This window comes from Lampetra planeri, chromosome 4 (genome assembly GCF_965212315.1).
Source record: "Lampetra planeri chromosome 4, kcLamPlan1.2.h2, whole genome shotgun sequence".
Classification (NCBI taxonomy): Eukaryota; Metazoa; Chordata; class Hyperoartia; order Petromyzontiformes; family Petromyzontidae; genus Lampetra; species Lampetra planeri.
Window position 1 is genome coordinate 2,871,992 of NC_136110.1, and position 27,517 is coordinate 2,899,508.

General features: G+C 48.3%; 1 protein-coding gene and 1 long non-coding RNA gene across 9 annotated transcripts; one reads left to right on the forward strand and one right to left on the reverse strand.

Annotated features, from left to right (window-relative positions):
- The first annotated feature begins 260 nt into the window (after positions 1–260).
- LOC144717578 (tudor domain-containing protein 1-like) lies at positions 261–23,812 on the forward strand. Of its 8 annotated transcripts, none has more exons than XM_078593030.1 (23): positions 261–1,027; positions 3,484–3,528; positions 3,981–4,148; positions 5,455–5,551; positions 6,221–6,312; positions 6,725–6,851; positions 7,329–7,381; positions 8,718–8,775; positions 8,970–9,068; positions 9,326–9,514; positions 9,928–10,071; positions 11,331–11,496; positions 12,609–12,680; positions 13,392–13,628; positions 14,197–14,301; positions 15,113–15,283; positions 16,592–16,831; positions 18,158–18,253; positions 18,542–18,655; positions 19,261–19,434; positions 19,911–20,327; positions 20,431–20,540; positions 20,766–23,812. In XM_078593030.1, exons 2-23 carry the CDS (start codon positions 3,503–3,505, stop codon positions 20,913–20,915), a joined length of 3,105 nt encoding a protein of 1,034 aa, XP_078449156.1. In that variant the 5' UTR covers positions 261–1,027; positions 3,484–3,502; the 3' UTR covers positions 20,916–23,812. The 8 variants fall into 8 exon arrangements, with proteins under 8 accessions (XP_078449156.1, XP_078449160.1, XP_078449163.1 ...); XM_078593033.1 differs by having other exon boundaries at positions 262–1,027; positions 20,443–20,540; XM_078593032.1 differs by lacking the exon at positions 261–1,027 and adding an exon at positions 1,726–2,213.
- Positions 23,664–27,269, reverse strand: LOC144717579 (uncharacterized). Its single transcript, XR_013585126.1, has 2 exons — positions 25,519–27,269; positions 23,664–24,211 (listed from the first exon to the last, which is right to left on the reverse strand). It is a non-coding gene; the product is annotated as an uncharacterized LOC144717579 (long non-coding RNA).
- Positions 27,270–27,517: the final 248 nt, after the last annotated feature.

The following is a 27,517-nucleotide window of genomic DNA, read 5'->3' on the forward strand; positions in this document are numbered from 1 at the left end:
TTTTACATACACACGAATGAACACATCCACGAATCGATAACCGACTTCATTGATTTTAGTCGATTACCATCGATAGTTTGCAATCGTTTAATATGAATCTGATTGCAGTACATAAAGTCATGAACGAATGCAAAGTGTTGTCGAGTAATCGTCGAAATACATCTATTTGTACGCGGAATCGATAATTGTTTGGTACGCTGAATCGACAATCGATTAGTGTACAGCATCGATAATCGATTAATCGTTGCATAACCACGCCTCCCCCCCACTGTTGATGCAAGTTGGTTCATCCCAAGCGTCACGCGGGCTCCGTCCAACTCACGTGGAATGGACGGCGTTTGGGTTTCCAAGATTACTTTTATTTAACAACAAAAAAATTCGTCATTTTTAGTGTTTCTTTACAAACGCTAAACGGGGCTTCGGGTTGTCTGGAGTTGAGCCGTTTCATCTCGTACCGCACCACACTCAACAACTACACTCACCCACTCAACCACCACACAACACTCACTCAACTACCACACCACCACACTCGCCACACCACACTCAACCACCACACTCACCCACTCACTCAACCACCACACTCGCCACACCACACTCACCCACTCACCCAACCACCACACCACACTCACCCACTCACTCAACCACCACACCACACTCACTCAACCACCACACTCCCTCAAGCCACCACACTCACCACACCACACTCACCCAACCACCACACTCACCCACTCAACCACCACACCACACTCACTCAACCACCACACTACACTCAAACCACCACACTCACCCAACCACCACACCACACTCACCCAACCACCACACCACACTCACCCACTCACTCAACCACCAACACCACACTCACTCAACCACCAACACCACACTCACTCAACCATAGGGTCACCAATATCCGCCATTCGGCACTAAGTGACGGTGACGTTACCACGGCGTCTTTGCCAGGCAAGGTGCACTTTGTGGCCACGTGAAGTGACGAAGGCTCGCTGACAAGGAGGTCTCGGGACAGACCCAGGTGCCACATCAACTCACCCACTCAATCAACCACCACCACCACATCAACTCACCCACTCACTCAACCGCCACCACATCAACTCACCCTCTCACTCAACCACCACCAACACTGCAGGTCACCACTCAACTAAACCACTCAACTAAACCACTCACTCGACCATCCACTCAACCACCACCACATCAACTCATCCTCTCACTCAACCACCACCACATCAACTCACCCTCTCACTCAACCACCACCACATCAACTCATCCTCTCACTCAACCACCACCACATCAACTCATCCTCTCACTCAACCACCACCACATCAACTCATCCTCTCACTCAACCACCACCACATCAACTCACCCTCTCACTCAACCACCACCACATCAACTCACCCTCTCACTCAACCACCACATCAACTCACCCTCTCACTCAACCACCACCACATCAACTTACCCTCGCACTCAACCACCACCAACACTGCTGGTTACCACTCAACTAAACCACTCACTCGACCATCCACTCAACCACCACCACATCAACTCATCCTCTCACTCAACCATCACCACATCAAACTCACCCTCTCACTCAACCACCACCAACACTGCAGGTCACCACTCAACTAAACCACTCAACTAAACCACTCACTCGACCATCCACTCAACCACCACCACATCAACTCATCCTCTCACTCAACCACCACCACATCAACTCACCCTCTCACTCAACCACCACCACATCAACTCACCTCTCACTCAACAACCACCACATCAACTCACCCTCTCACTCAACCGCCACCACATCAACTCATCCTCTCACTCAACCACCACCACATCAACTCATCCTCTCACTCAACCACCACCACATCAACTCACCCTCTCACTCAACCACCACCACATCAACTCACCCTCTCACTCAACCACCACCACATCAACTCACCCTCTCACTCAACCACCACCAACACTGCAGGTCATCGTGCTTCTGTCTGCTTCTTCCATCGATTCTCTTGGCCAGGCGTTTGCCGTGTTAAAGTCAACTTGCTTAAATTAACAACCCCTATGGACATTGATCCATTAACAACTTGAACGCTCACTGGTTGAGTCTTTTTTTTATTTAATCGGGACGGGTATTAGCTTGGCAGCCTTAATTTAAAACAGCTTAAAGGAAACGACATAAAAAATACAAATTCGCTTTTTGGTTGGTAAGTTTGTGCCATTCCACCCACCACGTGGTCGCTCTGGCGGCAATGGTCGCGCCAGACGTTGACTTTAACTTCGCTTCGTGTGAAAGTGTTCGCACATAAACTACTCGATAGTTACCGATTGTTAATCCTTATCGATTGATTGTTTTGTGCGAGAGATGTATTCAGCGTCGTGTTGCTGCGTATTAGCGTGCGAACAATAATAAACGCCGTACAAGCCACGGGCGAGGTATCTAAGAAAAAAAGATCGTGATTTTTAAATCTAAAATTCAGCTTTTGTCGTACAGAGTACTTGGTGTGAATTCTAGATTTGAAGCTTTCGTGACTGCAAGGATTCATACTCTTAGGTTTTTTCGGTAAAGTCACGTAGGTAAAAATAAAAATAAATATAAAAAATAATAGGAAAAAAATAATATATTAAATAAAATTATATGTTGTGTTTTTTCCTATTATTACTTCTATTATTTTTATATATTATTTTTTTTATTACTTATTTTTACCTACGTGACTTTACCAGAAAAAAAAACCTAAGAGTATACTTGGTGTGGTTTAATGAACGACAATCTCGTGTGTCCTGGGCCCTCTCGTGGCCTAGGCAGCAGCCAAAGAGATGCTGGAAAGTGTTAAGCAAAATAAGTAATATTTAAAACAATTCTTTTTAAAACACGCTTTAATGGAATGTATCGTACTAGTAATGGCAGAACTCCACGACTCCAGGAAGTGGCCCCGAAACTTTCCACAACGTAAGGTGTCGTGGTGATTTACAGCCAACGTTGAGTTGATCGTGGACAATTCGACCCAAGCCGAAAGAAAGATTGTTTAAAAATGTGTTTTATATTTTTTATGATAGAATATAGTATTGTCATCAGTATGGCATAAGTATACCACGTTTGCAGTCGATACCATCTTGGGAAGTGGGTTAAAATTGAGCTACAAGATTTGAGGATACGACAACAACAGAGTGATTTAAATAAAAGCGTGTAAAATAAAAAGAGGGGCTTTCCGCAGAGACTACGGAGAGGTGCAGCCCATGGCACTATAGAAATATACATTTGTGTTACTGTACTATACAGACCTCTAACGTGCAATGATTTCCAGCAAGCATGGAACGTTGGGGACGATGTTTGTCCCAACGTTGGTCCCAAAGTTCCAAGTTTCCTGCTCCCGTCCACCCCCTCTTCACCAACCCGCAGGATGGTTACGTCAAAGAGTGGGCATCTCTATTATTCATGCTGTTGATGTTGACAAAGTTGTGTTTTTGTACTTTCAGACGTCCTTCTCGCAAATTAATGGCAGACCAGAGGAACCCCGGCGGGTGAGCAGCGCACTCCACGGTGTCAGAGGATGAATTTGATTGTAATAAAAACTGAGTTACCAGTGCCACATCCACTAGAAGGGGAGTAGAGTCTAGCGAATGTATGGAAATAAAGAAGAAGCAGGGTCAGAGGGGATATAAAGAATGGGAAGTAAGATGAAAAGGAATGGGAAACTGGTACCGAAAGTATTCTTAGGTTTTTTCGGTAAAGTCACGTAATTACATTTTTTTAATTAATAAAAGTAAAATCTAGAATTGGTACCGAAAGGGCGGAGATATAGAAGCAGACATAGCCTGGACCACAATATCGGGGATGAGAGAGTGATGATGTTGAGAGGGTGATGATGTTGAGAGGATGATGATGAGAGGATGACGATGAGAGGGTGATGATGATGACAGGGAGTGGATGCACGATTGAGAAATGGGCTTTGACAATTGCTTGGTCTCGTAAGGGCTCGGCCTGGCCGAAGCTTTGCTTGCAGATTTGAGGAAGAAGTCGGGGAAAAGGACTTGGATGTGTGGAACCCCATGAGAGAAGATTTCAAAAATGTTAGCTTCAACTGCTACAACCGAGGACCGGGAGCCCGACTACCGATGTGGGCACAGCCGGCAAACAGCTGGTACCGGAACACTTTAGTTCCCTTATGTTAAAATGTGGCTTCCTAGAACAGGTTAGCGGGGTATAGTTGCGCTTACAGAGTTTGCAGCAACGCTGAGTCCATAACAAATGTCTCACAGTGCAGGTTCTGAGGTCAGGGGTTAAGAGGTTAGACCGACAGCTGATATCTGCGACAATGTGGTTGTATCATGTCGGTTAATAAAAATGTATCCAATTCTGTTTATCCATCTTATCTGACAGGCACTATTTTACTTTACTTCACCGAGTGTTAACATCCCCAGTTATTTTTTGGCAGTGCTCTCTTCATTGTTCAGCCAGCATTGGTATAAACATGGGCATTTTCGTTCTTTTGTCTATCATGTGTATCAGACCTCCCCTCCCCCCTCTCTGTCCATTGTGTTGGCGTGTGCAGCAGCAACCGCGTCCAAGCCGTCGTCCATTGTTTTGGCCCCGCTCCCTCCCCCTCCCGATGCGTTGTGCTTAGCACTCCGTGCTGTCTTTGAGCCCCGCCCCCCTCCCTCCCGATACGTTCCATTCATTGGCTACCACATTCTGATGAGCTCCCCCCCCCCTCTCCTCCCCCCTTCAACTTGCTTTTAAGGGATTACTTCTTGAATCGTTGCCTCACTTGATGCAGCTAATTCGGCTGTGACGGTCCCACCTGATGACGGAGACTTGTGTTGCCTCCGAAACGTCGTGATTTTTGTTTTTATTTTATTTTCATTAATTTTGATGTTTTACCTACGTGACTTTACCGAAAAAACCTAAGAATATGATGCCTTGCAGTCACGAAAGCTTCAAATCTAGAATTATCCAGAAAAGCTTCACTGAATCCTAAGGCTATTTATTCAAGAGCATTCTGATATTGGAATATTTGGCCAGTCCATTGTAAAGGAATGTTTTGTATGTGGCAGGAAACTAGAGCACCTGGAAAAAAGCCATGCTTACAAGGGTTAACACTTGTAGGACTGCACAGATTTGCTCACAAACTCACTTGCTGTGCTACACAAATTAATTATATATCTCCAGGCCACCTCTCAGTTTGACGAGGAACCTTCTGTATTGTAAAATATTGAGGGGTTTGCTTGTTAACAATTCATTGGAAACCAACTGCATGTTTTGACAGTATGCTGTAGCTCATTCTTTTTCTGTGTTTATGATTCTATGTCAGTAGAAGAGGAAAACAAATGATTTAGAACATTTTATTTAACAAATTAGACCGTGCTAATCAAATAACCTTTTGTGTTTTGTGTTGATGCTTTGGCCTCTTCTCCAATCTTATACATCCCGACACTTGACAAAACCAGCATGGCAGAAAATGGAATTCCTGACCGAACGGCCAACTCAAGCATGGTAAAATCCATGCAAATTTTTGTCAACTGCCTTCCTCAGGAAATGACTGAGGTACGTTGTTCGGTCTTGCGTGATCTTCAAGGCAGTTGGGAGTGAGGTTTACCAACAAAGAGAAGCATAATTTTTCCCAGTATCTCAACATCAAATGAAAATACATTTTTATTGAGCCAACCTATTGGTTTTCCAGACGTGTCAAGCAGTATCGGTTTAAGCAAAAAAAAAACTCTGGACTGGTTTTCAAATTCTAGATCTCATTGGGTTGCCAGATGTTATTGCTATAGGCAAGAGCATTCCATCTAAACAAGCATGCAAATAACATGGAAAGTAATTGATGCTGATACTAGGATCTGCTAGTAGGAATCCTCCACACCAACGTGAATAGATAGGAGTTTCACCACACTGAAGTGCAGGCTAAGAGACCTCCCAAATAGAAAAAATGAAAATGGGTGGAGGTTAGGGGGGGGTGACCCTTATCTAACAGTACTATGAAGCTGCGTTGCTGGATATGACCTCTCATTGATAGATCAGAGTCTTCTACAAAATATGGAGTGACAAACCAGAGTTACAGAGGCCTATTAGAACTTATGCAAATTAACTTTAACCTGACGGCTACGCAGTCAGCTTCCAAGCTGATATTTAGATACTTACAAAGGCCACCAGGTGCTTTAAAGCATGGCCATCCATACTGTCGTGTTTTAAAATAAAATGTCCTTGTTTTAGGAGGCTATGAAGAAGCTTTTCAGCCAATCAGGAGATGTGCTCTATGTGAAGAAGATATTGAAGAAACATGGACCTTTTCGCACAGCTTGCGGGTTAGTTGTATCTATGTATGTATATGTATGTTGGGAATTCTTTCTCACCGTTTGTAGTCAAATGTCCTAATCGGAGGTGGGGAGGAACGACAACAAACTAAATACAAAAAGCATTTATAGTTTTGTTTTAAATTCATGCATAGCTCCAGTGGCTTCCTATATCGGAAGGAAGACCGTTCCAGACGGCCGCAGAAGCGCGCGATGCAGTGATCGTCTTTGATCGATGGCTAACCAAAAGCCTCTGCGAGGATGATTGGAGCATGTTGGTTTATGCATGCCAAGCAACTGTGGGGTTTATAAAATGGTAACAAAAGATCTTCTCTATTTTAGTTTTTATAAAGTAAACATTTGTCTCCACCTTGATTGAGGAACGGCAGTGACCTGCCTGTAGTGATGTCGCTGTCCCTTTTAGGTTCGTAGTGTTCTCGAAGCTCAGCGAGGCTATGGATGCCATCCGCCGATTCAACCACTTCCAAATTGGGTCATTCACTTTGCAGGTGTCGTTCTCTCGGGAGAACGACACCTGCAAAAAGCAGCAGGTGAGCCTCGGTGATGCAAAGGTTCACTGACACACACTTGCACACTTGTTTTTTTTCTGTGCGTGCATCTTGAATTCAAGTTGAGAAAGGCAAGAGTGGTGGCATAGCGGTTGGCGCATTGCGTTACAAACCCGTGGGGCTCATTTCGGTAAAACTGTCGTGGATACCGTCGGCGGTCAGTGTGGTATCTTGATTGGTCCTTTGGCCCCTCCCTGCCGTTAACCAACCCGCACTGACCAGCGCATGGGGCAGGATGGTCACACAGCTCCCATGGCTAACACATTGTGGGGAGGGCTTCATACGGCAGTGGATTGATAGAGGACCTGTGAATGAGAATTGCATAAAATAGAAAGTTAAAGATGTCAATGCCATCCAAAGAACAACTTGTGCATTATTTTGCATACATTCTTTGACATTTCTTCCTGAGCTGTTCAGCACAATTGCATAATTTAACTATGATAACATTTTTGTGCAAAGGAGGAATCATTTATTCTTGAGGACGAAACCATGAAGGCATCAAATGCCAGCAGGTAAGAAGATAACGCTTGTTTATTATAATGTCAGCGACCTGTGAATCATGCCTGCACATCAGGACTCTCATCATCTCGGGATCGACAGTATACGCCTAGGAGCGTGGCAGCATGCTGCAACTGTGTGCTGGGTTCCACGACCATTAGAAAAACAGAGCCAAGCCATTGCTGGGCTTTTGCAAGCATGATCCCGAAAAACGTTAAGACTGGTTCCCAAGGGCAGGCCGGGTGAAAGCGTGTGAGCTTGCACCCCCGAGGTTCTACGCTCCATTCCAGGCAGCCACCTGTGATTAAACTGGTTCTTGAAGTGGAACAAGTTGATGGTCTCATCTCAATCATGAATGAATTTAGAAAACCCATCACATTATATTACAATGGCGGCGCACACCGTTCCCTGCTGTGAAGTGCGGCAGGGAGTGCCGGGCGGACTGCTTGCCCTGCATGTGTTGGAGAAGGAGGCTATCACGTGGCTCTCTGGCTACGTGGGCTGACGTCTACTAGCATATTACATCGACATTTATGTTTATTATTCACATTCCATTGTGTATCTGGTGCTCTAACTGCGTGAAAGTCACGTGGAAAAGCATTCGCTAAATAAATTAAGTTACATTTTATTTCCTTAATTTTGCAGCGTGGCGTGTGGGAAAGGATACTGTTTAGCGTTTGGATAAAACTGGTTACTTGAAGGGATTTGCGAATGTTCTGTAATATCTGCGAACACACCGGAGCTCTGCACTGCTCAGCGAGCGTTACGAATGGATACATTGTTTTAAGACATGCCCTTGATAGTGTAATTAAAATTAAATCTAGAAATTGCAACGAATTAGAAATATATATATTTACAGCTAAGCATGAGCCACGAACTTGTGCATCCTTGTGTAGTTGTGATCCACTTGTACATATCTCACATTTATAGAGCGCTTTTATCCAAGGCGCTTTTTACAAAGGTTACGAGTGGTACAATGAAGGTAGCTAAACGTGATCTGGTGAATAGGGATGGGGTATGGGGTGGCAGGATAGTGGGTACGGGAATTACGGTGGTACCTAGGAATGGAGGGAAGGATGAGCCAGGGAGAAGAGGTGGGGGTCTTGAGGGAGGAGCGGAAACGAGACGGGGAGGGTGCTCACTTAATGTGGAGGGGACGTTTGTTCCACTGCAAGGGGGCAAGTAGGGAAAAGGAGCGTCAACGGTGATTGTGCACAAGGAGTGGGGAACGGTTAGGAGTAGTGGGAGAGATTGAGAGCGGGGCGGGAGTGGACATTAAACGCGAGACAAGGGAAGCGAGGTACGGTGGGCCAAGGCCATGAAGACATTTATATATTATTCACTTTTCAGTGGTACGGTGGGGAAATCGGTGGAAGCATACGGTGCCCAAGTGGAGCCCAAAACAGCCGTGAGTAACACTGCATCATCATAATCATCAGCAGCACCATTGTTCTATCCACTGCTAGATGAAGCCCCCCCCACCCCCCAAACACCATCTTTTACAGTCTCGCGACACTACATTACGTTGCAATAATTTCTGACAATATTTGTTACTTTTTGCTGCTACCGCTTTTCTGCTGGCTTGACCGCCGCCTCCCGCAGGTGCAGATGGCGGCCGCAACTCCAGCGGTGCGGAGCATCCCCGGGATATCGTTGGGCGACCTCGGCCTGCAGTTCGTCCCGCACGGAGAAGCCATCCAGGTGCTGGTTGTCTCTCACTCGCAGTGCCACTCCTCTGTAGCTGTCACTCCGAGTTTCTTGGGTTAGATCGCGTAAATATATACATTTTGTTAAACCTGCCACCACCCGACACAGCCAATTCAGTAAGGTTTGTGTGCTGCATGGCCATTGCGGGCAGGACTTGCCCTCCGGCTATCGTACCACGTCGTTCGCATTGCTCGCTCGTTGAAGCCCGCGTTCTCGCTGCATGTCTCGCGTGCCGCAACACGTGTGTCCAGTGCATGATGACGGAGTGGCAGAATCCCGGGCGATTCTACGTGCAGCAATTGACCTCGGGAACGGAGACCGGCTTGCGGGAGCTGCTCGCCCTGTGCCAGGGCCCCGATGGGGTCGGGGGCCCTCCTGCCCGGCCCGGCTACCGGCCCTGGAAGGGGGACGTGTGCGCCGCACTCTTCTCGCAGGACCAGGTGAGGAGGGCCGATGGCGAGCACCGCCGTGAAATCCGTTTGTCCCCGTCACGACGACGAAATATTAATTTGTGACTTGCTGTTGAGAGCCGGTAAGTAAAGGGCCAGTGCGTAGAGTCTGAACGGCCGCGGGAGATGGCTTCTGAATCGCTGCAGCAGGCCTCTTATGCACTCGGGGCGCACGTAATATCTTCTCGATTTTGTTGCCGCTCATGTGCACACCTACATGAAGGTGTTATTGGGTATTGAAGGACGAGGTAGGGCAAGAGGTGCTGTGATGTTCAGAGGCATTCAATTTTGGGAAGTTTTTCGTGGTTGAATAGCCGGGTGCCATTTGTGTGTACGTATGTGTGTTCAGCTTCTTTCGCACCGTACATAGCCAGTCGTGCTAATCAGAGGTGTCGCGCTGCCAGGTGTGGTACCGTGTGGTGGTGTCGGAGGTTGATGAGGCCCGTGGGTGCATCCTCGCCTACTTCCTGGACTATGGCAGCTGGGAGGACGTGGCCTTTGAGAACGTGCGCCCACCGCCAGAGGAGTTCCGCAAACACCCTCCCTACGTGAGTCCGGAGGACCGACGGCCCTTGTTTAACCGGGGAGCGAGGGCCTATTTGTGAGTTCGTTACACTAAACTAAACTATTTTAATTTAAAGCGTTCGTGACTGCAGGGATTCATCTTCTTGGTTCTTTTGGTAAAGCCACGTAGAAGGGAAATAATAAAATAATAAAAAATAAAACATAATAAAATTCAATTCTCACGACGTTTCGGCCACAACGCAAGCAGCCGTCCTCAGGTGAAGAACAGGTCTGTCGGAAAGACAGCGTCTGAATGAGCTGCCAAGCTTGGTGGTGCTCATTCAGTCGCTGTCTTTCCGACAGACCTGTTCTTCACCTGAGGACGGCCGCTTGCGTTGTGGCAGAAACGTCGTGAGAATTGTATTTTCTTATGCTTTTTTATTTTTAATATTTTATTATTTCCCTTCTACGTGACTTTACCGAAAGAACCAAGAAGATAAACTATTTTAATTTCACCTGGTAAGGCCCACTGAGCTACATAGCTCTTTTTCAGAAGCGACCTGGACACAAATGCTAGCTCAAAAAAGTGGCTTATGTGGAAATTTATAGCAGCCAAATACTCTTAAACGAATGTTGATTCTAAATGTAGAGGGGAAAAACCGGAGGACTTGGAGAAATGTCCACTTGAGCACGGGGAGAACATGCAAACTCCAAATATATAGGCGTCAGGGCCAGGATCAAACCCATGACGTGTATACCGGGCAAGGTAATTAACATCTCGCCACCGTGGTACTCACTTGATGACAATGTTCAGCAGAAGACATTGTTGTACATCACGTCTATGCTCCAATGTCTGTGTCGCCAGTCTTTTTATCAACCCGCACCGAAAGAAATGGCGAAGTATGGTCAAGTAACACTCAATGAGACGCAAAGCAAGGGGAGGCTCTCCTCAAGCATCAGATTGACAAAAGGGCTACACGTGCGCGTGAACCGCACACGCCACTCGCACTCACAACCTGCAACGCACACACGTTAACACCGATTACACACACCCCCTGGAGAGACTTTGAAAACTTGCAGACAGTCCTCTACGTACTGAATGGTGCACCTGGAGGTCTCAGTGGGTGTGGTCTTGCAGAGCGGGTGTGGCCTAAGTCCCCCGGCGCTCCTGTGGACGCAGCAGCACAATAAAAACTCGAGAGAACACGGAAAAAAGCAAGGCTGCGGTGGGACAGGGCATGGTGCAGGCACCTTGCTGCATGTTTAAGCACGCGCTCCCGTATGTGCGCCTTGTCTCCTGTAGACGTTGCAGTGCAGCCTGACTGCGGTGCGAGCCCGCTCCGGCGGGTGGGGCGATGACGTGCTACAGCTGCGGGTGTTGCTGCTGAACCAGACGTTCGTGCTCAGGGTGGAGGAGTACGACGAAGCCACCAGGACATACATGGTGGACCTGGAGATGCCCATCACCGGTAAGAGAGATGGGGGTGGTGGGGGGGGGAGGGGGCCTCGAGGTTACCTGCTCGCCAGCTCGCTCGCTCACTTGGTCATAACCCTCAGAAAGGCAAAAGTGGCTATGTAGCAGAGGTCGCAAATGGGTTTTGATTCCTTACCCGTACCCGGCCGCACCAGGGTCGCAAATGGGTACCCGTACCCGGTAGGGTACGGGTAGCCGTTCCCTACCCATACCCGGCCGGGTACGGGTAGCCGTTCCCTACCCGTACCCGTACCCTACCCGAAATGAGTGACAAACGGCTACTCACCAGTGACTCACGGCCTACCCGTACCTGTACCCGGCTGCACCAGGGTCGCAAACGGCTACCCGTACCCGGATGGGTACGGGTAGCCGGGTATCGGGTAGGGTACGGGTATCGGGTACCCGGTTGCGACCTCTGCTATGCAGCCTGCGCACACGATTTTTTGTCGTAATTTGAAATGCCTCATTGAGCCTCAGGACTCGATATTAGGAGGGTCCTGCGTTGGGATGTTTGGCCTTTTCCACCAATGAATTGCAGTTTAATCGCACGTGGCCGAAGTCTGGTTTTGAACGCAGGTTCTTTGAGGAGTGTTTGTTTTGCATGGGAGGAAACTGGAGTATCCGGAAAAAATAACCCATACAAGGAGATAACACTCAAAAAGTCCACACGGACAGGTTCGCAAACCCGCTTGTTGCACGACCAACTCCGGGCCACCTCGCGACCCATAGAGTTTGGGAGTTTGACAAATATGCTGCACATACCTGTCAACGCCTTTATCAGTGCCCTATATTATTACTCACCAAGTCAGACCTTATTGGTCACCCCGTGCCCTTATAGAATTCAACGTTCATCCTACAAAGTCCCATCACAAGGGAGAAACACAAACAAATAGGCACATTTTTTTGCCCGTATTGAAGTGGCCTGTACGCCGTTAAGGACCTGAAAACTCAATTTCCCTGTACAACAATGCAGGTAGACCGTATGGGTTTGACGGGTGTGTATGCATGATTCGAAGCGCTGGGCCCCAGGTGGCGAGTCACCATGCCCACCGCGCTGCTAACTTAATTTACATTTCTTTTGCTCCGTGTCCAAATTCGACTCAACAGGCCGCTCACTCCGCGAGTCTTTGCTGGAGGAAGGGTTTTGCGTTGCAGAATCCGACACCAACTGCCGTGCGGGTGAGGATACTTCTGATTGCTTTTCGTGTAGGTGTCTGTTCTGTGAGTGGCATCGGTGGCCTCAACTTTTGGAAAAAAGAACCCACATCAGAAGTGTACAAAGCATTGCATTGTTGGCAAGTCTTCCTGGGCTCATCACCGCCACTGCAAACCTGTGACCGTTGTGGTTTGCTACAAATGCCGGCGTTAATTCTCGTAGAGTTTGCGCCGGTGACGTTCGCTGGGGTTCGTTCTTACCGCTTTTGGCCATGAAAATGCAGCAAAGCATCATCGTGCCGTCCATATACACTGCCAACAATTGAGACAGTGTCATAAACACAGCATTTATGATCTATGATACTTATATTTCAGCCCACTGGGAGAAATAGTCTCAATCTAATAATTGAAAAACATGCTGTTGGTATCCATCCAAGCAGAAAAAGCTGCTACTGATTGAACCATTTTTGATAGAACTAAACTTTCCCCATAAATGATTGACACTCAAAGGGCTACTTCTCGTAGCCATCGGCACACAGCTATTTCTGATTCAATCAATGGAGGAGCACAACTCTAAACTCAGAAAATGATTGATGCTCAAAAGGAGCGGCTACTGCCGTTGACACAGAGAGAGAGAAAGCAGCCACCGATTGAGCCAGCGGAGTAGCGAGACTCCAGCCCTCCTGATAACCACCGAGCACCGTCACGTGCGACGCCGTGTTGCGCCATCCACAGCTCCCTCGGCCCCTCTCGAGGGCATCGGCCCAGGCCAGGATGCTGGCCCCACTGCCGACACCGGGGCTGTTGGTGAGGACGAGAAGGCGAGCGGGGTTGGTGCCGACGTTAGCTCCGGCGTGGAGCTAGAAAGAGGCGCGTCCGCGAGACTCCCCTGCGTGGGAGATTCCTTCAACGTTGTGGTCGGAGACCTTGTCAATCCGGGCCTATTCTACTGCCAGCGCACGGAGTTTGCCGGTGAGATCCGTGTAGGACGCGTAGCCTCGGTGTATTAGTATTGTACGGTAGGCATGTTACGTCTTTCCAATCATTTGGTTATGCCGCATGCCAATTTTGAATATATTTGACACCTGTACCGTGATGAATTGTTACGTGTTTTTTTTGCCGAGTGCAATGTGAAGCCAGGAGGGGGGTGGGGGGTTGAGGTATCGCACTGCAGACCACATTACTCCATCGTCTGAAGGCTGTGGCTGCTCATTAATGGGCGGTGAGGTCAAGGCACGCGTGGAGCAGTGACGGAGTGGTTCGCGCATTCCACTATGACGCATCGGTGGCGAGCGATATCTCAACCAGTCGTGACCCCCGCGCCCGCCCCAACTCGCACTAAGGTCGGCATGGTGATCCCGTATGGGAAGACAGCTGTCCAGCAGTGGCTGCGGGCTTAACATTTTTTTAAAAGTTAAACCAAAGCTCAACGGAGGTGGTGCATTGGCACAAAACTCACACTTATTTTTTCAGTCTGCACGATAACGAGTGTCCTGCGCCGGCACCTCCTGCTCCCTCCCCTCCGTTTCACCTCCCCCAGAAGAGCTGGCTAAGGTGATGGCGATGGTCGCGTGCCTCGGCTCCGAGCCGGAGCCTCCCAGGGTGTCGCCGTGTGTCGGACAAGTCGTCACGGCGCAGTACTCAGGTAGGGGCACGGCGAGCGCGGGTCGCGACGCACTGCCACGTAGCCTCTTGACGTACGGTCTGCAAAGATCGCAGCCTCCGGTGGCGCCAAATAGCGCGATGTATGTGTGTACGTTGAACTTCTTTCGCACCGTACGTAGCCATCCGTGCTAATCGCAGGTGCGGTGGGGGGGAAGGACAAACAAACGACTATAAGGAATGTTACATCGCAGAACCTTGAGAAATGGCGACTTCTTGTGGAGGTCTTGATTCAGCACTGGATTGATCATGGCTTATGATGATTAATAATTTTCCTATATGGCTTTATGATGATTAATAATTTTCCTATATATTGTTCGTCTGTTATAAAAAAACATGTTGTGAAATAAAGCTCAATAATTAAAGGTCTAAATAGCTATGTTACCCATTAAATGTGTTTGTTTAAATGCATTACCACTTAAAAGTAAGCCTAGGCATGAAAGGCATTGTGCGTGGCATGCCACGGGAAGGGGAGTCGAGTCAAAAATATAATGTAGCCGCGTGGGGGGTGAGAGGGGAGACGAGAGAGGGAGATAGATGGAAGGACCAAGCAGATGGGAGCTGCACGGAGCAGCGTCTGTTTTCACGGGGGCGGGGAGAGCGGAGTGATTTGGAGTTCGAGTGCCCGCATCTAAGTCATCGTGACTTATGGAAGGCTTGAGGCTGATTGAGACGCGTAGGTTTGAATGTGCTGCCTCGTATAACCGAGGGGGGTTGTGACGATTGCTGGAGGTGTGCGGGGGTGGGAGGGGGTCAATGACGAGGTAACGATGCTCGTGATCGTTGCATCCCAGGGGATAAAGTGTGGTACCGAGCCATGATCCTGGACGTGGTGAGCGAGGACACGGTGAAAGTTTGCTACATGGACTTTGGCAACAGCGAGTGCCTGAAGGTGTCCCGCCTGCGGGCCATCCCGCATGCGCTGCTGAAGTTGCCCGCCCAAGCCCTGCGGTGCTCCCTGTCAGGTGCCAGTTTAATGACAATAATAATGTCGTGTTCATTCATGATAATAATAATTGTGTATTTTTATATTTGTCCATGAAAGTCTTACTGAGTCGTAATACTTTTTTTTCAAGAGAGAATAATTTATTTAGTTATTGCCGAGTGGAGGAACTGGTTCTTGTCATGGGAATGTGGATTTTCCATTATTCGGAGAGAGTATCTTACAGAGGAGAAGACGATTTGATAAATTGTGTTTAGATTGTTGGTAAGCATGTCGAGGCTTTGAAGCAAAATTTTATTTTCTCTAGAATTTTCCCTGTAAATGGATCCGTCAATAAATTAATCATTATGTGCCAATATCGCCTTCAATAAAGTAGGCATCGGTGCACATTACAGCAGACCGGGGATGGTACAGGGGGCGTAGAGCAACGGGATTGAGAGAAACGAAACCCGTCACGCCCTCAGCGGCTAACACTGACTGAGCAAAGTGAAATAAAGTGCAAGCGTGCGCAACGAACAATATAAGCAAAATAAGTAGTAGAAATAAATCGGTAAAGAAACAGTATTTTTTTATTTTAGATTTTATCGGACGGCAAGTCTGAATAGGGGCGTGTCTTGCACAGACCACGGAATTGAGAGACACTCGGCGCGTAACGGACGTATCTCTCCCCGAGGTCGCATGGATTTTTCTCACCAGTCTTCTGGTTTATTTCCCTCCAAATTAAGAAACGCGCATTTAGAGTATTTGCCTGCTATACATTTCCACGTGATTAGCCACTTCGTTGAGCTTTCATTTGTGGCCAGGTTGCTTCTGAAAAGTTAACTAATAGCTCAGTGGGCTTTACCTGGTAAGCTACAAATGTTGTTTGCGATTTGTTTACCTTTCCTATACTTTGCACTCCTGTGGTGTTTTTGTAATTTTCGTTGTCATTTTCTGACGCCGTGCCCCGACTGACCATCTGTGAAAAAGAGCTTTATCGCTCATATGATCTCTCCTCCACTATAAATAAAGGTTCTCATTGTGATTGAGGATGTTGCACTGAACGTGTGTGTGTGTATATATACACTCACGGCCAACACCAGTGACGATTATCTGAACCGGTCCTGGGACTCCCCTAGGTCGACTCAGCCTGAAATGAGTACCTGGTGCGGTGTGTAAACATCGCCACTAGGGAGACAAAGACAGTCGGGCGTGGTGCTGGCCACCCACCCCCTCGTGTACCGTTCTGGCCTTCATAGGTGCTCGCTAACGGCACTTGCCCCTACAGTCTGTTAAGGCTACACGGGGGATCTTTATCTTTATACACACACCTGTTTGTATAACCGTGCAGGCATCCGGCCGCTGTGCGATGCGTGGAGCGTGGAGGCGACGGGGCTGCTGGCGGGGCTGGTGAGCGGTGAGATTCTGTGCGCCCGCGTGGTGGCGCGCGACGCGCACACGTCGACGCTCGAGGTGAAACTCGGACTCGCGGAGGACCCCGTGTGCGACTTCTCCGAGTTGCTCGTCAAGCACGGGGTGGCTGCGCTCGCGGCGCCCGACGAAATCTCGCCACCTCCGTCTGCTGCTCATTGTGAGTTCCTCTTCATAATCAACGTTTTTGGGTTTAGATCGCGTTATTTGCAAATGTGTCGTAACCCTCCACCACCCGACACGGCCAATCAGTAAAAAAAGTGTCACGTTGACAAAAGACAAATAGTTCACTGCTTTAGCCCACCGGTGTGTTGAAGCGTGAAACCACAACATTTACAATTTTTGAGTACGACGTTTCGCTGGTAATTGCATCCAGCATCATCGGGCAATTCGCCAGAATGGTGAGGCTCTGCTCTGTCTCCCGTTCTTATATAGAGCAGCAGCAGAGTGACGTCATCATTAACTCATCAGGTGCAACGATTTGAGTAATATTGGTCGCGAAAGCCTACGTGTTAAACTGAGTTCCTCTTCGCTGAACTGGAGTCCGATCGTGGCTTGTATTTGTAATTCGTCAGGAATTCCAATCGCAACATGATTGCGATTGTTACTTGAGCAAACGAATAACGCTGTAATTGTAATTAGAATTGACTCCCATGCCTGAGCATTCATCCTGAGTTCCTTGTCCACATGATGCAGTGCTAACAGTGGAGGAGTTACTGATGTCACTGCTGCTGTTTAGTGTTAGTGGGGCCACCTGTCCAGCCACGCTTCTAAGTGGTGTGTATGCACTTGTGTTCCTTCGCAATTAATTTAATATTAACCCCAGGTCTTCCATGTGGTGAGTTTTCACATTCGCCATCATCAGTCATTATCAATCCACCGATGAAGGCCTCCCCAGGCCATCGGCATCTCTTCGAGTCCTCTTGCACGTGAAATAATTTGACTGTGCCGTCTCCATGGCTTGTTCCCTCTTCGCTGCCGCTCTTATCGTGAAGTCTTCACTACCCGGCCATCATCTTTACTCGTGAAATGTCCTGCCCCACGCCTGCTTACTTTTCTCAACAATCGGTATACCTCTTAGCAGGCGTATGTTCTTTAATTCAAGTATTCCTCCTCCGCGTCTCATTGTAATTCTAAGGATGAATCTCTCCATCGTTTCACACTTTTCAGTTTCTGTCTTAGATGACAGCTGACAAGTGGCGATTAGGGAAACATTCGGATTTTGTGGTCGCGAGACAGTGCCAGGGTGCCGCCAAAGCTGGCAGCGATAAAAGTTTGTGCTTTTGCACAAAACAAGCTCTTGTAAATTTCTCTTCCCTCCCTTCACAGAAGCGGCTCACCCACCCTCTTGCCCACCCTCTCACCCCACCCTCTCACCCACCCTCTCGCCCACCCTCTTGCCCACCCTCTCACCCCACCCTCTCACCCACCCTCTCGCCCACCCTCTCGCCTACCCGTTCATTCGCCTGCTCCCCCACCTTTGCAGGCATCATGGAGTTTCCCGTGGGGGCCCAGTTCTCCGTCACGGTCACGGATGTACAGCACCCTGGTCACTTCTATTGCATCCGGCTTGTCGACAGCGGTGAGTGGCTCATTGACCGACCGTGCAGTCCCTGACCCTTGTGAACTACCCCGGGACAGAGCCTGGCTCACGTGTATAAGAGAAAAGAGGTGCCTAGAGGCAATCGGAGTACTTGGAGAATACCGGCAAATGAGAGGAATGCACGATTACACGTGGAGCATCCAAGCACGATCTTTAATTTTACATCAACGCTGACGCGTTGTACGACCCCGGCAACTAAACTCCGAGAGGATGAACGTTTCATCTCCGCCGTGTGGGGGGCCTTCCCCGACGTATGTGGTGGCGCAGAAATCCAGGCTCTCCAGGAGGTGCTGGTGGAGGTGGCCTCGTATTGCGACCGCACGAAGCCACAGCCAGACTTCCTGCCCAAGCCGGGGCAGCTGTGCTGCGCGCGCTACAGCAGTAAGCGCCGCTGCCTCACACTGCCACCTCTTCACCACTCGCACGTTCGCTCAAACAGCTGACTGGATCGTTCACTCGATTGCTCAAAAAAATCCGAGCGACTCCTCGACTGCGCTCGCTCAAACGTCTCTCGTGGTCCACAACGACCCAGTGACGCTCGGCAATGTGGAACTTTGGCCTCACGTGACCAATCACTGAATTGACGGCTCGCCCCAAACGTCTGAATGACCGTTTGCTTGCTCTCTTGCTCGCTTGAGTGACCGCACGCTCTCCGGCTCGCTCGAGTGTCTAACCGACCACACACTCGCTCCAGTGTCCAACTGACTGCTTGATGGCTCACTCAAACGTCTGACGGCACTATTCATACACTCACCCGTCGTTTCTGTCTTTTTACTGACTGCTCTCTCGCTTGCTCGATCATTTGACCGGACGCTTCCTCGCCCACTCAAGCGTCTGTCCACCTTGCTAGCTCCCTCGCTGGAACGACCAACCAACCAACCAACCCCCTCCCCCCCGCATACTCATCTCTCTGTTGTTCACATCATCCGACCGTTCTGTTCACTCGGTTGTCTTTGTGAATGCTCGCCGACGTCCGTGCCCCTCAGGCAACGGGAGCTGGTACCGCGCACGCGTGCTGGCCTGCGACGGGGAGCTCGTGCGCGTCGAGTACCCCGACTTCGGCAACAGCGAGGAGGTGGGCGTGCAAGACCTGAGGCCTCTCGACGGGGACGGCCACCTGCTGCGCTGCCCCTTCATGGCCTTCCGCTGCAGCCTGGCGGGTGGGCACTGCCACAGAACGCCAGCAAGTACACACACGCGCGTGCACGCACACGTGTGCGTCCGCGCGCGCGTGTGTACTTGCTTGTGTGACGATTATCTGAACCGGTCCTGCGCTTTCCCTAGGTCGACTCGGCTTCAAATGAGTATCTGGTGTAGTGTGTAAATATTGCTTGTTCATCTGATTTATTTTGCACCAAAGACCTTGCTTAATATTTACAGCGCCTAAACGATTCGGGGGATTTAAATGTGTCGAGCGCTTGAATGTGGTAATTCTCAAAACGCATTAGGAAATGTTTGTCCGGAGCAAAAAGGAGCTCGAAGTGGCACAACAATGAATGTGTGTGTTGAGCTTCTTTCGCACCGTACGTAGCCAACCGTGCTAATAGGAGGTGCGGGAGAAGGAAAAACTTACCACAGTAGTCCGTCTAACCTGATGTTTTCGTCTCGATACATTTACCCGTCTTTGTGCGTGGAGGTGTGCTGCCCGTCGACTCTGACTCTTGGTCGCCGGAGTCCACGGAGGCGCTGCTCAACCTCGTGTCCGACCGGTGCCTGCGTGCCACTGTGATGGCACCGCGAGCCGGAGACGCGGTCCCTGTGGACCTGCAGGACATGACGGCGCAGCAGGAGGACTCGAGCCAGGCGGCGCCTGACGCACACAAGTCCGTGGCGCACCAGCTGGCGCTCATGGGTCTGGCCGTGCTGGCGGAAGGGCCTGGCGACCTGCCGGAGGATCGAGAGCCCACGGTCCGGGTGTGCGGCGTCCGGTGCGGGTCGAACTCCGTCAGCGACGGCAGCTCGGTCGAGGCAATCGCGACGCTGGACGATCGTCTCCCCGATGTTCCGCCCACCGATGCATGCGACCGGCAACATCCCGGCGCCGTCGCTGAAGGTGCCCTTGCGTGCGCCGAGCCATTCCGTGTCTTGCACCACGTCCGGATGATTGTTCGTGAATTGAAGTGTGTCGTCGCGCGTTGCGTTTAATGCGACGGCAGTGCATCCCGTAGGTGCGGAGGTGGCGCTGGATTTGGGTGAATCGAGAGCTGTGGACGATCCCTCGGTTGAAGCCCCGGCCGTCCCTGAGGGATTTGTCGTTAATGACCCGGTGAGGCTTAGACAATGTGGATACTTTGACCTGGCGTGACTATTCACTTTACCGACCACCCATAACAGTTTGATAATTGTTGCTTAATTTTCACAATTTCCATCTAAATTTGTACGCTTTAACTGCGTTTGAACTTTTATTTTACGGGTAACATTTTCCTTACATTTTCCTTAAGTTATTTCTGTGCATGACCCTTCTACCTGCGTTTGTAACCTTCCGTGCCAGCCGGTCCTACTTCAAGGGGTCCTGTCCGAGATTCTGACCGAGGTGACGGAGGCCGTGAAGATGTTGGAGCCGCTGATGGAAGCGAAGAGGAAACTTGAACGTGTCGTCAAGCTCATCCAACGATCCTTGGAGGAGGAGGCCCATGAGTAGTGATTGTTGTCGATCGTTAACAGGATGGGAACAAATTATTATTTGGTGACTATTCTTACCAAACCAGGATTCGGCAAATGAGTTTGTGTGCAAGTGTTTAATATCCCAGTTATTATATTCTTGGTTCTTTCGGTAAAGTCCCGTAGAAGGGAAATAATAAAATAATAAAAATTTAAAATAATACAAATTCTTACGACCCCTCTTCTTGGTTCTTTCGGTAAAGTCACGTAGAAGGGAAGTAATAAAATAATACAAATAAAACATAAAACAATTCTCACGACGTTTCGGCCACAACGCAAGCAGCCGTCTCAGGTGAAAACCAGGTCTGTCGAGGCGACAGCGTCTGAATGAAACAGCACATGTGCTTGGAGCATATATATAAGCTGGGTTGGAACGGGGGAAAAGAGCGCCTTGACAAATGAATATGCATATCAAGAGGCATTTAGCATATTTATGGGAAATGCAGGTATGTGATTAGTACTACTCATGCCCGTGCATTATGCAGACGCTGTCGCCTCGACAGACCTGGTTTCCACCTGAGGACGTCTGCTTGCGTTGTGGCCGAAACGTCGTGAGAATTGTTTTATTATGTTTTATTTTTATTATTTTATTACTTCCCTTCTACGTGACTTTACCGAAAGAACCAAGAAGATGAATCCCTGCAGTCACGAAAGCTTTAAATTGAAAAATTCTTACGACGTTTCGACTGCGTCGTGAGAATTTTTATTGTTGAATATTTTTATTATTGTATTATTTCCCTTCTACGTGACTTTACCGAAAGAACCAAGAATATGAATCCCTGCAGTCACGAAAGCTTTAAATCAAAATTTCCCAGTTATTGTTTCATCTCGGCCGAAAGTTGAAGGACCATACTAACAACGCGGCAGATGGTCAAGGCGACGTGTGTAAGCGGTTTCGTCAAGATTAGAATCTTAATCGTAGGTTTTACCTGCACGTGTCTCGTCTTGTCACCGTCTACATTGTTTCCGCTGCCTGTGTATCTGCCGTACAGTTGTGCATGATGCCAAGCAGAAATGTAAAAAAAACATTTGCGTTGACTCGTTCATAAAAGTAATTGCGTTTGTATTTATTGAACCTGACGGGGCCGTCTTGCTTGCCCCACACAGCATCGCGATCGCGTGAAGACGTTCAAGACAACAAGCGTTTCGTCTTGATGGCGTGCTTTGCTGCTAAACACTTGTGTTGTTGCCACTAGAGGGTGCTGTCGTCGCAGATGTGAATGTGCTGCCATAGCAGCTAAGTACAAATCCATTGTGCTGGCTTATCTGAATGTGACAACACACCACGCAGATACATAGAGGACGGCTGCTTGCGTTGTGGCCGAAACGTCGTGAGAATTATTTTATTATGTTTTATTTTTATTATTTTATTACTTCCCTTCTACGCGACTTTATCGAAATAACCAAGAAGAGGTACATTGAGGTTTTATTATCGCTATCCGCCGTTTTCTAGCTACTGTTGGATGAAGGGCTGCCCGTGCTGTTGGCATGTCGCGCAGTGCTGCGATGCAACAATCCATTGCATTCACTCGCATAGCTTAATCTCTGGGATGGTTTTCCTTCCAGGTGTGTTCTCTCCTTTGGCCACCATTCCATCCGCAGTCTTCTCTCTCTCCCCTTCTAGCTGTTTGGCCTGCCCCATGCCCCTTTTAGTACGGCGAGTGATTTGTGTTCATATTCTTGGTTCTTTGGGTAAATTCTAGATTTGAAGCTTTCGTGACTGCAAGGATTCATACTCATAGTTTTTTCGGTAAAGTCACGTAGGTAAAAAATGAAATTGAAATTAATAAAATAATAAAAATCACGACGTTTCGGAGGCAACACAAGTCTCCGTCATCAGGTGGGACCGTCACAGCCAGATTTGCTGTATCAAGTGTTGCCTCCGAAACGTGATTTTTATTATTTTATTTTTATTTATTTCATTTTTTTACCTACGTGACTTTACAGAAAAAACTAAGAGCATGAATCTTTGGGTAAAGTCAATGCGTTCCGCCGATGAATGTGATCCTTTGCGTACATCCCTAGCCGTCCTTTGTGAGCTTCTCCAGACGTTTCCTTTTGTCAAAATGTTATTGATACATGTGAAGTGTGTTCTTATTTAGGCACATTGTTACGTTGCTATTCCGTGATCAGACTCCCTTTTTTCAAAAGAACCGCATCCTGCCCTTGCTCGCTGCTATTCAATTGTATCGATCCCCCGCGAAAAAAATATCGATGCTGTGAGTAGCCTTGTCGTCTTCGTGAAACACAAAATCAACCCCCCAAACTTGAGAGGTCACTTCTCGTTTTGTGTCACTGCCATCTGGAATTCTCTCCCCTTGGCTGTTCTCACCGCTCATTCTCTCACCCTCAGTGTATGTCAAGATGTAGGGGACCCTCTTCCTCTCGTCGACTAGTGCCCAAATAATGATCTTTCCCAGTTGACTCGCCTCCATCCTGCATACAAACCATTGACCCCCTTGCTGCATTAATCTACCATTTCATAATTCATGCATTACCATTGCGGTGGTTGTGTCAGCCTGGCCACGGCATGTCATGCCACTGGCTCAATTTACTCATTCCCCTGTTTTGATTTTCTTATTTGCATTTAATTTAATTAGTTTGCCCTTTACTCTGTTTATTATGTAGTGTCTTGGTACCGAAAACTGGAGATGTCTTTGTATTTGGACACTTTATTAATTAAAAAATCATCATTATAGTTGTCTCGAAAGCTGATGTCAACAGGTGATTTGTTAAACATTTTATTTGCAGCGAGCATTTTTGTTGCCAACTAAAAAGACGTGAGATTGACGTTTTTCTCTACGGCAAGTGTGAAGTGGCGTGAAAACCTAATTTGACATTTTGATTCCTTATTAAACTGAACGTGCAATTACATCATTCACAACTGATGCCCGCTACTGGGGCCCACTCTTACCCACGTTTTTTTGTCGTCGTTAAGCACCACAAAAGTAATTCGGCCAGTGCGTGTGAGTGTGACCATCTCAAACAAAACAATTCAAATCGAAAGCCGGAAAGATGCAGAAACAAGCACAAAACAAAGCGGAGAGAGAGCGAGAGAGCGCCTTGTCTCGCAGACCGCCGTCCCCTCTCAGGGGTCCGATGTCGGGCGAACGGGAAACGTTCCGATGTCGGAGAGCCACTTTCGCAGGATGCCCTCCGAGGCGGCCGCGCTCCTGCGGGTCGTCGCCGGTGCCACGGGGACCAGGCTCCGTGGCCTCAGCCATTGGACGAACCTCTTGAGCTCCGAGCGGCTGCTGTGGTCCACGAAGGGCACGCCTGAGTGTGTGCGGTGGACGCCACGGGGTGGGTTGGGGTGACGGGGCAGAGGAGGAGAAGTGTGTTTTATGGGATCTTTTGCCAGTATCAAAAATAATGAAAAATAACGGGTTTTTACCCTTTCTGGCAATAAAACAGGAGGTGTAAAGCTGTTCAAACACCAAATTGAAACAACTTTTGCAAGGAATCAAGCCTGCATTTACACGTGGCAAAACATGAAAAAAATATGGCATTGTCTTTGAAACTGGTCTACACCAGAGACAGCCTTCTTCATAGCCATGTCTCACCAGTGTCAGACCAGAGAACGCCAAACGGCGAACGGTACAAAGACAATGCCACGCGTATTGGAGCACTTGTAGCTGTTATATCTCGATACATGCAGACACTGGCGAGACAAGGCTGTCTCTGGTGTTGGCCAATCAGTTTCAAAGACAATGCGTACATTGTCGGAGCATGTTTGCACGTTTTACCACGAGTACGTGTGGTTAGTGCAGAGGAGGAGTGTTTTATTTCACACGCTGCTCCACAAACCCGATGGCCTGAGTTGTATTCTTGGCCATGGTGCTAATATCGAGTGATATCTGAAACGGTCCCAGGCACCCTATTTTCATCAACCCGCACTGACCAGCTTGGGGAGGTATGATCAAAACGCACACCTCGTAATCTTCACGGCACGGGGAGGCTTGCATACAAAAGTGTTTCGACGGTGGGTCGTAATTAAATTGTTTTGGAGACGCAGTCGCACTGCACTGTCGGCTGTATTCACAGTTGATTTGTGGGGGAAAAAACACCCTTAACGAACATCGGCATGTGCCCGTGAAGATTGCAAGGTGGTGAAACATGTTTAGCACGTAGGCAAAACAACCTATAGGAAGCTGAAAAACGAGATCATTTTGAAGAAGAAAAAATTAACCCGTAAAAGCTAAGTTTTTCACTATAAATCCTTTATATGCGTGGCGGCTAGAGTCCTCTCGTCCTCTGGCTTGAGATGGCTGCCACCTATGGGTCAGATGATTGCTTGCCACCATTAAGCAATTGGTAATTTAATATAATTTATTTTTTCCTAAAAAGTGTAAAATGTTGGAAAAAATTTTTCACGAAAATAAATTGTCACGCACAACGAGTCTGTGCAAAATGTCAGCTCGATTGGATCACGGGAAGTGGGTTAAAAAACGACCGAAAGATTTGCACGGTCGTAAGCGCGCAAGCAAGCAAGTGAACTTAATAAAAAGGATTTAAAAAAAACGATTAGTGTATTGGCATGGGAACCCATGAATTCAACTCTCTAAACTACGCAACCGTCTAACCGTAGATGATGACGTTCTGTGAGATGTGCGGCTGGATGTCGGAGAGGCGAGAGTGTCCTGTGAAGTCCCATTGTGCCACGGGTTTGAAGGCGAGGAGGTAGTCGTACTGGGCAGAGAATCTCCGCAAGTGGGCGCTCAGCCCCTGAGAAGGAGAGAAGAAGCCGTTACCCCCCTTGGCACTTGGGTGCCACTCTCTTCAAGGTTCACACAACCCATGGGCCACACGATTTAGATTAGTGTTATTCGCAAATTTTCAGAAGGGGGACCACTTTCGCCGATGAGACATCAGCGTGGATTCCGCCACACCGCTTTCACGGGGTGTTTTCACATTCGTGTCTTGTTGTAGGGCCGCACCAAAGGCCTGCCAGTGGACCGTGGGCCTTGCAATGAAGAACGCTGAGTTAGGGTGACGTACCGTGCAACGGAACCTCTCACGAAAAGCGTTGGTATAAAAAACCTGTCCTTACATCACCATGGTCTTGTCTTGTGTTCATCGTGAAGTAACTATGGAAGTTTAAAACCCAGCGTGGTGTTATCAAGTATTTAGTACTGCTATGGTTTTTTAGCATTGTTGTAACTTGCTGACCTGCCCCTTCTGGAAATCTGAAAAATAGCTTCATATAATCGGATTCCTCCAGCAGTCTAAATAAAGATTCTGGTGTTGAAGTTACTGTACTTTAACATGTGCAGACTTCTGTATGAGATGTTTAGCTGAGATTGTGTTCCTTCTACATACATGTATATATTTTAAATTGAACGTCTATTGCCGGTCTTACAAATTAAAATGTGTCGTGTTGACCAGGATGAACCGGCGAGAATACCGCTACAATTCAATGAGGCGAGAAGGCCCTGGGATTTGGGCAAATTCTCCCCGTGTGACTTAACTCATGAAACACATTCTTTTGAAAGAGGACATTCATGCGGGTGAAATTGAAACATCGGCGGATCCACCCAGCCCAAGTTATGTTTCGACTGAGTGGAGGCAATTCATTTGGGATGTACCAGGCGTAGCAATGTTCGTGCTAAGGTCCATGAGGTTGACAGTACACACGCGCTTGACTCAGAGCGCAGCATCCTTGCACTGGCAAATTCGTCCCGGCCACAAAGGTGGCGTCCACCAAATGCAGTCACATGTGTATAACATGTGTATAACATGCCCTCTTACCGGTTTTTTTTGCGCCAATTCACAGCGCAAGCGACCTGTAACTCATGCCAGGCTGCCCGGTGGGTAACCTAATAGTGTGGCACAACACGCGGGTGACTCGTAGAATTGGCTAATGGGTCTCGAGCGTATCGAATGTTAATTCATGAAATAAAAACAAAGTGTCCAGAGGGTAGAATTAGAACGGTTGCTTCAGAGGGGCGGCGTTGGCTTTTCAGTTCGGTGTTTGAACGCTCGATTGTGTCTGCGGCGGTTGCGAAAATTACAGTATTCGAGAAATGTAGCCGGGTAAAACACTCTCACGTTTTCTTAACTCCTCGTGTGTGCAGCGAGTTGATTGATTAGAGCGGACGAGAAGCAAAGTCCCCGTGACTGGATCCCAACCAAAAGCACAGCGCTCGTTGTGTAACGGTTTCAAAGTAAACAGCGTTGCCGAAATAGGCGCCGTGATTCGAGTGTTTTGAACGCCGCAATTTCGTTTGGCTCCGTTCAAATTTTTTTTTTAAAACCCAACCGGTTTCGTTTTTTGTTGCTCACGAGTTGGTTTCATGAAAACTTGTTTCGAGAGACGGGAAGAAAGTTGTTAAGTTTGAGCACGACGCTCGCGTTAATTTACGGACAAAATCAATCAACGACAACTCTTGAAGGGCCCTTTTTTCTCATTCCATAATTATTTGAGTTCATGTAAAAATTTTCCTGCAGCCCGGTTCCATTTGCCGGCAACCCCGCCAACACTCCAAAAAAAAACCGATATTGAAACACGCCACACGAATAGCGACTCGTTTTGGAGGATGCTGACCATTGGGGGTTTTTTTACGGGGGTGGGGGCGGTGGGGA

What these genes read in the sequence shown, in the direction of transcription:
- LOC144717578 (XM_078593030.1), top strand. Translation starts at nt 3,503, where the DNA reads ATGGCAGACCAGAGGAACCCCGGCGG. An exon ending in CCTGCGGTGCTCCCTGTCAG is followed by an intron (nt 15,284 to 16,591) that starts GTGCCAGTTTAA and finishes ATAACCGTGCAG; the next exon opens with GCATCCGGCCGCTGTGCGAT. An exon ending in GATTTGTCGTTAATGACCCG is followed by an intron (nt 20,541 to 20,765) that starts GTGAGGCTTAGA and finishes CTTCCGTGCCAG; the next exon opens with CCGGTCCTACTTCAAGGGGT.